This window comes from Gymnoscopelus braueri (genome assembly GCF_963280865.1).
Source record: "Gymnoscopelus braueri genome assembly, chromosome: 14".
Classification (NCBI taxonomy): domain Eukaryota; kingdom Metazoa; phylum Chordata; class Actinopteri; order Myctophiformes; family Myctophidae; genus Gymnoscopelus; species Gymnoscopelus braueri.
The window spans coordinates 8,102,882-8,117,715 of record NC_137619.1 but is presented as its reverse complement, the minus strand read 5'-3'; the positions used below and the strand labels follow the sequence as shown (position 1 = coordinate 8,117,715).

The 14,834-nt window shown below is 41.7% G+C and overlaps 1 protein-coding gene across 1 annotated transcript in view; it reads left to right on the top strand.

Annotated features, from left to right (window-relative positions):
- pde10a (phosphodiesterase 10A) overlaps positions 1 to 14,834 on the top strand; it is a gene marked incomplete at its 5' end in the record, with an annotated part of 65,176 nt that overhangs the window by 26,032 nt on the left and 24,310 nt on the right. The window contains 7 exons of the mRNA XM_080448878.1: positions 4,611 to 4,731; positions 6,172 to 6,221; positions 6,407 to 6,547; positions 9,647 to 9,805; positions 9,976 to 10,026; positions 13,201 to 13,259; positions 13,485 to 13,536. Of these exons, the coding sequence (XP_080305004.1) occupies positions 4,611 to 4,731; positions 6,172 to 6,221; positions 6,407 to 6,547; positions 9,647 to 9,805; positions 9,976 to 10,026; positions 13,201 to 13,259; positions 13,485 to 13,536 (633 nt within the window). The remainder of the gene's footprint in view (positions 1 to 4,610; positions 4,732 to 6,171; positions 6,222 to 6,406; positions 6,548 to 9,646; positions 9,806 to 9,975; positions 10,027 to 13,200; positions 13,260 to 13,484; positions 13,537 to 14,834) is intronic.

The following is a 14,834-nucleotide window of genomic DNA, read 5'->3' as shown; positions in this document are numbered from 1 at the left end:
GCACAGTGAAAGCCTCTGTGTTTAGCAACTTTTGGGGATCGATCATACTGGATATATATATATTCTGTGACCACTTGAAAAGGTAAGAAAAAAAAAAAATCGCTGGCACTATTGGCAATTATTTATTTATATACTTGGCACGGAATAATTTAAAATATAGTGTTTATTCATTTGCGTGTACAACCGGCGCTCATTGACTTGCATCTCAAAGCATCCCATGGAAACTTCCAGCTCCAGTTTGGAACCGATGGTTGGTGAATCATGTTGCCCATTATGCCAGGAGCAGTGGAGATCTCCTTACACATACTGCATATAGACCGCCGAAGTCTGACGTCATTTACACATCCTTTGTTTGTCTACCTGGTTCGCAGTTTTCCACCCCCGTTCTGAATCCCATAGACGTATTTAATATCGCGTCAAATAAGAACTGTGTTCCAAAAATAAACAAATGACCACGGCGGGTTGACTCTTATGGATATGAAGCATCAACTGACGGTGAGAAAACGCTAATGTTACTTCCGCCAAATTAGTTACATTTTCGCCAGAAACAGACTGTATCAAATATAAGTGACTGACTATCATAAACTATACAGAACCTCCTCCCTGACAATAACGCCGACACGCGGTGTTTATTTTTGGACCACAATTCTTATATGAGACGATTCTAAGATGACCCAATGTTATTCTCCATAGAGAAATTACTTCCGCAAACCTGGGGATGAACGAGTGACGTCAGGACTTCGGTGCTCTATAGAGGCTCTATATGCAGTATATAGTAGAGCCAGCTGGGTCCCATACGATTTTTATAGTCCTAGACCACCAATGACCAATGTTTAGATCAAAGAATATATATATTTTATATACATATATATATATATATATATATATATATATATATATATATATATATATATATATATATATATATATATATATATATATATATATATATATATAAATCACACCCAGTGTGAAGTGAGAGGTGCTATTTATGAGTTATTAATTTCATCATGCATCTCGGTAGCCAATCACAGCACGTCCTGCGACGTGATGTGCTTACATTTTTTAAATTATTATTAATTTCATCATGCGTCTCGCTAGCCAATCACAGCGCGTCTGCGAAGTTTGAAGTTAATTTCATCATGTGTCTCGCTAGCCAATCACAGCACGTCCTGCAAAGCTTAGCCTATGGGCGTGTTTTCCACAGCATGGCGTCACAGCGAAAGACACATTTTCACGACGGAAAGAAAAACTTTCGCCACGGATGGGTCCTAAACCCTCTTATAGGAGCGGTTACACCGCTCAAAAATATATCAGTATATGAAAATAACATTTAACTTTAATTATACAATGAAAAAACAAGTACATATAAAATACACACATTATTTCAGCCCTATTACAAAATGCTCCAAAATTTAGATTTACAATTGCTGAAACCGCCAGAAAAGGCAATGGCCTCTAATATGAAATGGTCACAGAATGGAGAGATTTTGTCAAGATATGGTCTCTGCTGGGTGCAAACCTCATATGCCCCAAAACTGTTACTTTTCAGGATTCAAATTCAAAAACGGCCAAAAGTAGCAGATCTACAAGCTCTCGAGCTTGTAGATCTGCTACTTTGGATGCTTTTGTGTGACGCTGTAGTATGATCAAGTAGGACGTCGTTCATTTAGGGAAAAGAAGAACACAAAGTTAAAATATGGAGATAAGAGGTTTCTACCCGACAGCAACGATATACACGAGTCATGACGAGGGGGGGGGTACACCCGAGGGTGTCAGGCCGCAAGGAGGAGGGGCGGGGCCACTGGCGACAAGAGGGTTAGAGACCATCGACACACAACGACGACGCACTCACACCCAAAAACACACACACACACACACACACACACACACACACACACACACACACACACACACACACACGTACACACACACGCAGGAGGAAAAAGAGAAAGGAGGTCTGCAAGCATGACCCCATCAGTGCGTCATCCATATAATACGTCTGAGAATACAGGATGTGGGCGGATGGGAAGGCGGCGTCTCTCTCTCTCTCCCTGCTGTCCCGTCCTGCCCCGTCCCATCCCGTCCTGTCCCGTCCCGTCCTGCCCCGTCCCGTCCCGTCCCGTCCTGACCTGACCCCCCCCTCAGAAGGCTAGGCACAGAAATAGACGGATCTCTGGCCCCGTTTCTCAGCGGGAGGGCCCGGCCCTGTTACATAATGGAATGGGACACTTTTAAAATCTAAGCTTGCGGGCTGAGCAGCGAGGCCTGACGGGGCTCTAATCAGAGCTGCGGGGGCCTCTGGATGGGCTCCTCTTCTTGGGGGATGTGCGAGGGGGGATCCAAGCCCTTCCCTGGGCTTGGATGCAATGAATGATTGAGGGGGGGATGTAGGGCGAAGTTACGGTGCGTTTTAACAGCGGGCGATTCAGGATAGTATTTTCCGGAAGTGCATTATATGTCTATGAGAGCCGGCAACTACTGGCGATAGGGCGAAGTGGGCGGAGGGGCGATGAAAGATGGATTTTCTTTATCTTTTGGACGATGTCGCCCGGCGATCGCCCGAGAGTCGCCCGCTGTTAAAACGTACTGTTAGGGTAGGATTGAGATGAAAGGTTATCTGTCTGTGTGAATGTGACTAGATCATAATACACATTATACTATACAAGTAAGACGCGCGAACGCTGGAAGCGAACGCAGCTCGAAAATATTGTGTATTTACGGACTTGTAATCCGTGTTATTTCACTGTGATGGGGAGAGAACATTGTGTGTGTGTGTGTGTGTGTGTGTGTGTGTGTGTGTGTGTGTGTGTGTGTGTGTGTGTGTGTGTGTGTGTGTGTGTGTGTGTGTGTGTGTGTGTGTGTGTGTGTGTGTGTGTGTGTGTGTGTGTGTGTGTGGTGTTGCATTTAAATCAGAGCATTGTCTAAATTCCTGCACTCTGGCGCCCTCTACATAGGTAGTGCATGCACACAGACAGACACACAGACAGACAGACAGACCCACAACCTGAGCAGGGTTACATAGTAAGCTCCACTTGGTCGGCTCCACTGTTCGCAACTAGAGGTTCGGGGGGGGGGGGGGCGTATCGTGTTTGAGTCATAGTGACCTATATATGGGTGTATCATGTTTGTTTATGGTTATGTCTGAGTCATAGTGACATGCCTATATATGGGTGTATCGGGTTTGTTTATGGTTATGTCTGAGTCATAGTGATATGCCTATATATGGGTGTATCGGGTTTGTTTATGGTTATGTCTGAGTCATAGTGACATGGGCATATCGGTTTGTTCATGGTTATGTCTGAGTCATAGTGACACGCCTATATATGGGTGTATCGGGTTTGTTTATGGTTATGTCTGAGTCAGAGTGACACGCCTATATATGGGTGTATCGGGTTTGTTTATGGTTATGTCTGAGTCAGAGTGACGTGGCTGTGGGCTGCCCGCCCGCCCACCCACCCTCCCATTAGCCAATTTTAATATAGGATATAATATATTTAGATTTTTAATTAGGAAACATTTTACTGTAGACTCACAAGTCAAGTCTCAAAAGCAGTGTTTCCCAAATTTTCTGGGTCAGGGCCCACTTGAAAATCTTAAAAGTGTTGGTGACCCACACATCTGACCACCTAAAGCCCTATATGCATACTAGTTCTACATCAGAACAACCAACGTCTGTATAAATGGAGGTATTTTTGTGTTATCCTTTTAGCATCATCGTAGAATAGTACATGTTACCGAAAATTCTCTCAATAGAAACTGAGGACAATCTCCCAGCTTCCGTTGCTAAAACTGGCTGGAAACAATGAGAGAGTTTAATAGAAGAAAGAAAAAAAACTTGCGTTGCAGAACCAATCCAAAGTCTCTAGGGCAGGGGTCTTCAACGTTTCCAGGCCAAGGACCCCCTAGCTGAGAGAGAGATGAAGCAGGGACCCCCTCTATATTGTATAAAAGTGTTTTTCAGATAAACTTTTGCTGCTCTGTTTTTTCCTCTACGCCTATTACTCTTTGCCAAAATTAGCCGATCTGTTTGACAGCACTATCATCAGTGTTGTGTAAATTAATGTTTGTTTGATGTTTGTTTACACACTATCTTTTCTATTCATGTTGGATTCATGTCAATGTGTTTTTTTTTTCAGACATTTAACCACTTAAAACCTCCTCATTACTTAGTAAACTTGACCTTTGGCTCTGTACTTCGTCTACTCTTTTTTTCCCTCTTCACCAAACCTCTTTGTGAGCTTGTAGATCTGCTATTTTTGGCAAGTGTTTCCACCAAAATAGGGATGGTAGGGTTCAAGTGGTTAATTAACAATTATATTGTGTATGTCGTGTGGAAACCTCATATGTCCAAAACTGTTACTTTTCAGGATTCAAATCCAAAAGTAGCAGATCTACAAGCTCTCAAAACGCGTTTCGAGATGCGTTTTGAGCTTGCGGAACTGCTAGTTTTGATGCTTTGTTGTGACACTGTAGTATGATCAAGAAGGGCGTTAATTTACCAAAAAACACAAAAAGTTAAAATGTGGAGATAGGCGGTTTCTGCCCGACACCAACGATGTGTGTGTGTGTGTGTGTGTGTGCCTGTGTGTGTGTGTGGTGCCCTGCAGTATCAGGACAACAACATGCAGGGCGTGGTGTATGAGCTGAACAGCTACATGGAGCAGAGGCTGGACATGGGAGGAGACAACAAGCTTCTGCTGTACGAGTTGTGCAACATCATCAAAACAGGTAGATATTAAAGACCAGGGGCCTCATGCTGCTATGACCGCCAGGCTAACATTATCAATCTGACAGTCATCATCATGACCCTGCATGTGGCCAGAAAGAAATCCTCTCTCTCGGGTGGGGAAAAAAACCTTTGCTTTTCAGGATTCAAAGTAAAAAAATATCAAAAGTAGCAGATCTACAAGCTCGAAACGCGTCGCTTCGCGCCGCCTTTCGAGCTTGAGGATCTGCTACTTTCTGATGCTTTTGTGTGACGCTGTAGTATGATCAAGTAGGGTGTTCATTTACCAAAAAACACAAACAGTTAAAATATGGAGATAAGAGGTTGAACGAAATCTGTCAGTTATGGCAAAGTTGGCTAAAAAAAAAACGCATTTTCCACTATTCCCTGAACTCACTCAGAGGATGAGTCTGTCTGTCTGTCTCTCTCTCTCTCTCTCTCTCTCTCTCTCTCTCTCTCTCTCTCTCTCTCCTCTCCCCTCCTATCTCTCTGCCTCTCTCTCCCCTCTCTCTTCCCTTTAGCTTGGTCTCTCTCTCTCTCTCTCTCTCTCTCTCTCTCTCTCTCTCTCTCTCTCTCTCTCTCTCTCTCTCTCTCTCTCTCACACACCATCATGGCCCATATATGAGAATCAAATTATAGAGAAGCAGGACCGGGGGGAAGGGGGGAGGGGGAGGGGGAGGGGGCTGGGGGTGGGCTGGCCCTGGGTCATCAAACTGTTATTGGACTGTTTGTCTCGTTGCCATATTGTCCATCTCAAGTATTCCTGTTGTTTGACCCTCTTTTACTCACTGTGTGTCGCACACATTTACACGGGACCAGATAAATTACACTCACATGACGGCTGTTGTCAATTGTTACTGGACTTTTCTTTGCTGTATCTCCACACACACACACACACACACACACACACACACACACACACACACACACACACACACACACACACACACACACACACACACACACACACACACACACACACACACACACACACACACACACACACACAGGCGCGCGTACAGTGGTGTAAAGTCTATACTTTTACTTCTACTCCATTACATCTCAGAGGCAAATATTGTACTTTTACTCCACTACAATTATTTGAAAACTTTAGTTACTTTGCAGATTTTAAATATTATTAAATATAATAATAATATAGAAATTATTATATTATAAAACATACATTAACCACTTTAGTCCTATTTTATACCTAGGCTATTTTCAAACATTTTAGTACTTTTACTTTTGGTACTTTAAGTACATTTTGATGCTAATACTTTTGTACTTTCACTCAAGTAAATTTTGAATACCGGACTTTTACTTGTAACAGAGTACTTCTACATTGCATTATTGATACTTTTACTTAAGTAAAACATGTGAGTACTTTTTCCACCACTGCGCGCGTACACGTTTACAACCCTTGCTTTTCTCAATCTCCCCAGCGACAAAAGCTGATGGATTTGCACTTTACTTCTTGGGAGAATGCAACAATGTAAGTGTCACCAGCAGAACACATCATTTATTATCCATTGCTGTGGTTATAATATTACATACTTCACATTTCTCTCTCTCTCTCTCTCTCTCTCTCTCTCTCTCTCTCTCTCTCTCTCTCTCTCTCTGTCTCTGTCTCTCTTTCTCCATCTTGTCTTGTCTGCCTGTCTCTTCCTCTCTCCGTAGAGTTTATGTTTGTACACTCCCACAGGGGCCAAGGACGGCCCTCCACGCCTCATCCCGTTGGGCCCCAATGCGTCCGGGACCACCGTCGCCGCCCACGTTGCCAAGAGTCGAAAGACGACGCTAGTAGAGGACATCATGAGTGTAAGACTTCAATGACCCCTAAACCCCTTCAATCCAGGGACGCATCGCTGTCCTTTTTAGATTTGAGCTAAAAAGCATAATTTTACTATTTTTGAGAAATCTTGACAATCAGAGCAAATCTTTGAATATAATTATCTATGTTTTAAAGCCAACATTTTTAACTGCAATCTTTGCTTCTGGGGGTCCCTGGATCAACATATTTTGAGATGGGGGTCGGCGGCCAAATACATATGATTTTGGGGGTCCTTGACATGAAAAGGTTTGAGCACCACTGATATAGAAACATCGTTTTTTCAGAATACTGTTTAGAAGACATTTGTAGAATCGGCCTCAGGTCTTAATGGCAGATCTACAAGCTCACTCGCGCTGCGAGGCGTTGTGAGCTTGTAGATCTGCTATTTTTGGCAAAGAGGTATAGGTGTAGAGGAAAAAAAGAGCAGACCAAGTAAACAAAAAAGGTTTAATCTGAAACACAATTTTATACAATATAGAGTAGGGGGTCCCTGCTTCATCTCTCTCTCAGCTAGGGGGTCCTTGGCCTGAAAACGTTGAAGACCCCTGCTGTAAAGGGTCCATTTGGTTCCTCACTATCAATCATTTAGTCTGGAAGGACCCCCTCAAGGACCCCTGGGATTTCCCCAGACCCCACATGAACATAATCTGAGGCTTTTGTTGTAATCTGAGGCTTGTATTTTTTATAGAAATATATATCTTCATGGCGTGGCACCTAGGGGGCGCAAAGCGACGCGTTTAGGTCTTGTAGATCTGCTACTCTCGATGCTTTTGTGTGACGCTGTAGTGTGATCAAGTAGGGGGCGCTAATTTACCAAAAGACACAAACAGTTAGAATATGGAGAATAAGAGCTTTATGCCCGACAGCAACCGTGTGTGTGTGTGTGTGTGTGTGTGTGTGTGTGTGTGTGTGTGTGTGTGTGTGTGTGTGTGTGTGTGTGTGTGTGTGTGTGTGTGTGTGTGTGTGTGTGTGTGTGTGTGTGTGTGTGTGTGTGTGTGTGTGTGTGTCCGCGCGTGTGTGGGGTGCCCAGCAGTATCAGGACAACAACATGCAGGGCGTGGTGCACGTCCTTGAAATTAAAAAGGGTTCAGAATCATTAATCTAGCAGCATTAATATAGGAAGTGAGTGGTGCAATTTTGCCTCGCTCTGAAAGGTTGTGCTGGCGATGTGTGCCTCGGTATGATGTCGCAGTGTCATCATCATCATCATCATCATGACGCGCGTGTTAACTCTACCAGTGATGCCCAACCTGTGGGCCCGGGACCCACTTGTGGGCCACGAGGATATTGCAAGTGGGTCCCAAATAATTGGCAAACACTAAGATTTTAATCATAATAACATTCATATTTGAAACATAATGTTAAAAATAAATGACATGGTAATTATTTTCTTTAAAACCTTTCTGATGAATAGCATCTGAAAGTATACTATGTTAATTCCATCCATCCAAGCCGTAATACATTAAAACAAACATGCTCTGAAAATGCACACGGCCCAGTGTTGATTTCGTCGACTAAAACTATGACAAAAAATGTCGACTACCTTTTTCACTGAGGAAAACAAAATAAAAACTAAAGCTATACGATGACTAAAACTATATATATATACTATAAATATACTAACTATTTCGTCAACAAATTAAAACTAGACTAAAATGTTAGTGAGGGACTAGTGGAGAAGAGATCCAGTAGAACTAAGACAAGTCATCATGGGTGCGCGCGGATGTCACAGACCAAAAATAGTTGATCTACAAGCTCACAACGCGTCGCAGCGTGACGCGTTGTGAGCCTGTAGATCAGCTATTTTCGACATGCAGCTAAGTGAAAATCATTTCCATGGCATCACGGCCCGCCAAAAATACTTTTTTATTTAGTCGACTAAATCAACTGTAGATTTAGTCGACTAAAATTAGACTAAAAGTAAAACATTTCAGGTAACTAATATATGACTAAAACTAAACAGAATTGTATTCAAAAGACTATTACTAAAACTAAATAAAAAATTGCTGTCAAAATCAACACTGCGGCCCACCCATCTGTCCGCTAAATGGCTGCTGTGTTAACTCATTCACTGCCTCTGACGTAATTGACGTAATTAACCAATACTGCCACTGACGTAAAAAACTTAATTTTAATTTTTTTTTTTTTTTTGACCCAAAGACCAAGGAGATATGATTTTCTGGCAATTCTGGCAGTGAATGAGTTAAGTGGCCAGGTGGGTGGGCCGCGAATGATTGTGAAGTGCGCCCCAATCTGGGAACCCATCGTCCAAAAAAAAGAGGAAAAAACAGCGCCCTATGCTCCCGACAGATGCAATAGGGCAGCTCGGAATCTGTTCTTGAGAGATTAAGTGGGCCCTGATCCAGAAAAGGTTGGGAAAGCACTGCTCTATACCCTGCAACAATCCTGGATAAAAAACAATACCCCTATTGTTTGAAAAATATCATCTAATGTACTGTAGATTGCCATCTTAGAAATAACTCTTCATAGTGTCTATACGCTGTATGTAAAACAATACCCACACTGTTACTTCAGAGAAGTTTGGAACAATTCAAGCTTTGTTCTCTTTTTATCTATTGAAATGTAATATGAGTTTTGTTTTACAATAATGTCCTTTTAGTTGTGCTTGACATTTGGATTACACACTAGGACAACACTGCAGTGGCCAGTATCATATTTTATATGATTTAAGTGGATGTAATTGTTGGACAAATATTTGCGATTAAAGTTGCAGTTCACACGTACAAACTTGGTCAGAAATATAAAGGTTTGATCAATATGGTCCATGTCAAGTTTTCCATAAAGGAAAGGAAAAATAGCAGATCCACAAGCTTGAGCTTGTAGATCTTCTATTTTTGAAAAATCATGCAAATGTTTGAATATATATTTTTTTAAGCGAACATTTGTAACTCAAATCTTTGCTTCTGGGGGGTCCCTGCAACTAAATATTTTGAGATGGGGGTCCGCGGCAAAATACGAATCATTTTGGGGGTCCTTGACATGAAAAAGTTTGAGAACCAATGCCCTAAAGTCTTACCCCCCCCTGACCTGACCTGACCTGACCTGACCTGACCTGTGTGTTGCAGGACGAGCGCTTCCCCGACGGCACAGGGCAGGACTCAGGGATCCAGCACGTTCACTCTGTCCTGTGCCTCCCCATCCTCACTGCCATCGGGGACCTCATCGCTGTGCTGGAGCTGCACCGCTACTGGGGCAAGGAGCCCTTCAACCTCAGCCACCAGGAGGTCAGTCTGACCGCACGCACGCACACACACGCACACACACGCACACACACACACACACACACACACACACACACACGGTAATGAGTGAAATTGTACAGCTCATTAAACAAAATCAAAAGATGACTTTTGATGATAGATGATTATAAAACACTCTTTCTTTCCTTCTTCAGGTTGCAACAGCTAATTTAGCATGGGCTTCAGTCGCCCTTCATCAAGTGCAGGTGAGTAGCCAGAGGTTGTTTTTAACCATGTATACATGGCTATTCAAAAATACAAGCTTTGACACAAAATTACATTTTTTGTACTTTTGAAAAATGTTAAGTGGTAAAGTCTCGGTGGATGTAATGAATATTGAACCATTGAAAGGTATTAACAAGATTGGGTCCATTAGGAACACATCATTGAAATAAATAAGTTTGAGAACCACTAATCTAAAACAACCCCACAGAAATCAACGGCTTGGGAGGGGGGGGGTGTGGATGGATTTGGACCATGATGATGCAGGTCATGGCAGAAATAATTAAACCAGCGAGGGCGTCTTGTTCTTTTTTGGCTCAGATCGAGGCCTTAAAACTACAGTTACCTGTCCCACTTTATTATGCTCTTGAGTGACTTTTTTTTAATTCTGGTTGTGTGTGTGTGCTGGTGTTTGTGATGGGGGGGAGAGGGGGGGGGAACTCCACTGTGTACAAGAAGTGGGTTGTTGTCAGTGAGCGGGTGCCCAGTCTAATCAACCTCGCCATAGATTCTTCTAACACACGGCTCCCTGGAGAGGCCATTATGACGTACATGGCCGCTAGCGCAACACCTCAGAGAAAGCAGTGTCCCCGGTGCAGTGGCGGCCCGGGCCCACAATGGGCCTCTATATACCTCTGCTAACAGCACCATGGCATTCAGTACTATGGGGGCTTAACCGCCTCTAATGGAACGTAATGAGATTTAATGAACATTTTGCTGGCACAGGGATACGACCCTCTACGCCAGACGCAAAACAACAACATACGAAATTATTTCAAATTACAGTAATTTTACAGCAGTCACAAGACCCACCACAACCACTAGGTTCTCAAGCTTTTCTCCTTTCAAGGACCTCCAGTTTGAAACGCATGAGGCCATGGGACCCTCAATTTGATACCTCAATTTGACCCCAATCTACGCTTTAAACTTAAAGGAGTAGTTCACCCAATAAATTTGTACCGAATACATTAGGGTCTTTATTATTATCATCAAATTATTGGCTCAGGAATGCGACCAAAACCAAAAAAACTCCATGAATTCAAGGCTTCATGGGGTGTGTAATTGATAGGAAATAAGTCATTTTTTGGGTGAACTACTCCTTAAAAGGTGTTTATTTCATTCTGAGAGTTCCAGACCTGCAAGGGTCCATTTTGGACCCCTGGTGGTCCCTGGACCTGACCTCGAGAAACAGTGCCTTATAACCAGAAATAGCCGATCTACAAGCATGTTACGACGTGTTGTGAGCTTGTAGATCGGCTATTTTTTGCTATTTTTGTATAGCGTGTTATTTATTGTCTCTGTCAGTTGGAAGCCTCATATGCCCAAAATTCAAGGATTCAAATTCAAAAACTGCAGATAATTTACACGTGAGAATATGGAGATAAGAGGTTTCTATCCGACAGCGACGATATATTTGATGTAGTTTGTGGTTCAAAATTTACGCTGGTGCATTTTTTTCAAACATGGGATGCAGTAAAGTCTTATTTACATGGCGCCACACAATGTATTAATCGGTGAGAAATATCTCATTTTCTTGTGATTGAAAATCAGTTATTTTCAGCCAATGACTAGAGTTCTCAAATTCTGCCCGAACCCGACCCTGCCCGACCCGACATTTTCGGGCCAGGCCGGGCCTAAGATTCATGCTAATTAGTCGGGCCGAGCCGAGCCTCTCCCCCAAAAAAGAAATTTCAACTGCCCCTAGCGGCCGAACGGTCAGGCCAACGGAAATGGCAGTGGATGCGTTTGATGCTGCTCAAAGTGAACTTTACTCAGATATTTAGTTAGTTTAGTATAAAAAAAAGAACTGGCGAAAATGGCCAAAACTCAACATCGAAAATCGGCGAAAGTGGCTGGTTTTCAAGATGTTTTGACCATTATCTCTGGAACGGAATTTTCAGGCCCGTTGAGAACTCTACCAGTGACACCATTGTGCAACAAAGTATAAATTGGAGGCAGTGGTTCTCAAACTTTTTCATGTCAAGGATCCCAAATTAATATGTATTTAAATGGTCACGGACCCCAATCTGAAATGATTTTGTGCCAGAGACCCCCATACAAGAATCGTTCCAAATTTTACAAAATCTACAAGCTCAAAACGCATCGCATCACGACACATTGTGAGCTTGTAGATTGGCTATTTTCAAATAGCCGATGTACTGTATAAAGGGGGTTAAGTGGTAAACTGATGCTATATTAATAACTCATATTGCTGGGGGAAGGACTCCTGGGGGTCCCCCGGACCCGTTGGCTCCATCCATGTAATACTAGAAGCATGTGGTGTATGTTTCTACAGGAAGTGTTCTTTATCTACAGCTGGGCTTCCAAACCTTTTTCAGCTCAGGACCCAAAAGAGAAATTTGGTGTCTCCCTAGGACTCAAAATGAATGTGAAAATGTATGACTTAAGCCTTTATTTCAAAGTGAAAATAGACGATCTGCAAGCTCACAACGCGATGTGAGCTTGGACATCAGATTTTTTTTTTTTCTCAAACTTTCTTTTCTTGTTTTTGTTTTGAAAAATTCTGCAAATCTTTTGAAAAATGTTTGTGAAAAGAAATTCAGAAAATGTTTAGATTTGTCTTTTTTGATTTCTAGGAATGTTTTGAAAAATGAGTTTAAACTTTTTGGGGGTAATATAACTGTAGGAAAGGTAAAAAAAAATGATATATGGAAAAAAGATATTTGACTCATTAAAACGGGTCCGCGACCCAAAATGGGCTCGCGAGCCTCGGATTCTGCAAATCTTTTGAAAAATGTTTGTGAAAAGAAATTCAGAAAATGTTTAGATTTGTCTTTTTTGATTTCTAGGAATGTTTTGAAAAATGAGTTTAAACTTTTTGGGGGTAATATAACTGTAGGAAAGGTAAAAAAAAATGATATATGGAAAAAAGATATTTGACTCATTAAAACGGGTCCGCGACCCAAAATGGGCTCGCGAGCCTCGGATTCTGCAAATCTTTTGAAAAATGTTTGTGAAAAGAAATTCAGAAAATGTTTAGATTTGTCTTTTTAGATTTCTGGGAATGTTTTGAAAAATGATATTTGACTAATTAAAACGGGTCGGCGACCCAAAATGGGCTCGCGAGCCTCGGTTTGAGAAGCAGTGATCTCCGGTAATGCCATTAAGTGTCATGCCCTACTTTGTGTGTGTTCTAGGTATGCAGGGGCCTCGCCAAACAGACTGAGCTCAATGACTTCCTACTAGATGTGTCAAAGTAAGGACAAATAATGTTATTATCCTCATTTAAGGACTAATTTAGGAACTCATTTAAGGTCGGCTGCAAGCCGGTATCACTGACTTTTTCTTTTCTTTTCGAGGCCGGTCGTAAAACTAGTCTTAGCAGAATCTGCAGCTTAATCTTTTTGTCTCTTCATTTCAGTGAACTTAATCAGGAGATTGTTTTTTTTCTCAAAATGTCATCTCTTTCTTTTCTCCACAGAACTTACTTTGACAACATTGTGGCAATAGATTCTCTACTTGAACATATAATGGTGAGTATGATTACAGCACTTGTGGTCCATCATATCATCTATAACGGTTAGTTCTCAAATGTTTTCGTGTCAAGGACCCCCAAATTTATACTTGGCTGCTGGACCACCCATCTGAAAATGTTTTGTGCCAGGGACCCACGGAAGAGAAGATTTGTTAAAAAAAATAAAAAAATAGCAGATGTACAAACTGACTATGTTTTTAACTATGTATCACTTTGAGTGCAATACAAATAAAACATAAACGTTTTATTTTATTAGTTAATAAAGCATCAAAATTACTTTGAAACTATATACATCGGGTATTTGAAAATAGCCGAACCACAAGCTTGTAGATTGTCTATTTTCAAAAGAAATTTTACATTTTTAATATTACAACACATCTTGTATGGGGGCCCCCTAGCACAAAATGTCTTCAGATGGGGTTCTGCAGCCAAATACATAATAGTAAGGCATTAATCTACGAAAAAACACCAAAGGTTTGAATAATATGTAGATAAGAGAAGCTTGAGAACCATTGGCCTAGGTTATTATGTTACAGTGCTGTATAAATCAGGCTTAATGCTGCTGCGTGGGGGAGTATGTGTTGTGGGAGAATGCGTTGGGACAAAATTTATGTTCAGCAGTTAGCGCTACAGAGTAGATAAACACAGGCCCAGGTGGTTCTTCTTTGGGGTAACATTACTGTGTGTGACACTGCAGTCTTCTCTGCAGTTAAGCTAGCATCGCTAATTATTTTTGTCGCTGTCGTGTGGAAACCTCTTATCTTCATATTTTAACTTTTTGAGTTTTTTTTTCGTAAATTAATGCCCTACTTGATTATGTTACAGCGTCACACAAAAGAATCAAAAGTACCAGATCTGTAAGCTCTGCCGCACGTTCTGAGCTTGTAGATCTGCTACTTTTGATCTTTTTGAATTTGAATGCTGAAAAGCAACCGCTTTGGACAGTTTCCACCCGACAGAGACGATTAATTTTGTTATTAATTTCTACCGGGTTTACACTCTTAGTCAGGGGATATTTCAAAAATCTGGGAATAAATTCCTTACCAAGAAATGTCTTCACCAATGTGTTTGTAAAAGTGTTTAGTAACACATCTCATAAAGACTGAAATGCAGTTTCCCTAGGGGAATTTTTGACAGCTGCTGAAAGTTGGGGTACCCACCATAACCTTATGCGGGGAAAAACATCTAAATTTAATTCTGTTTTAAGTAGCATGTGAGGGGTCACACACACTAGGGTGTTTTTATGATTCTGAATCCATTGCAAGCATTTGTTTTGCACCAAAACCACTCCTTGGG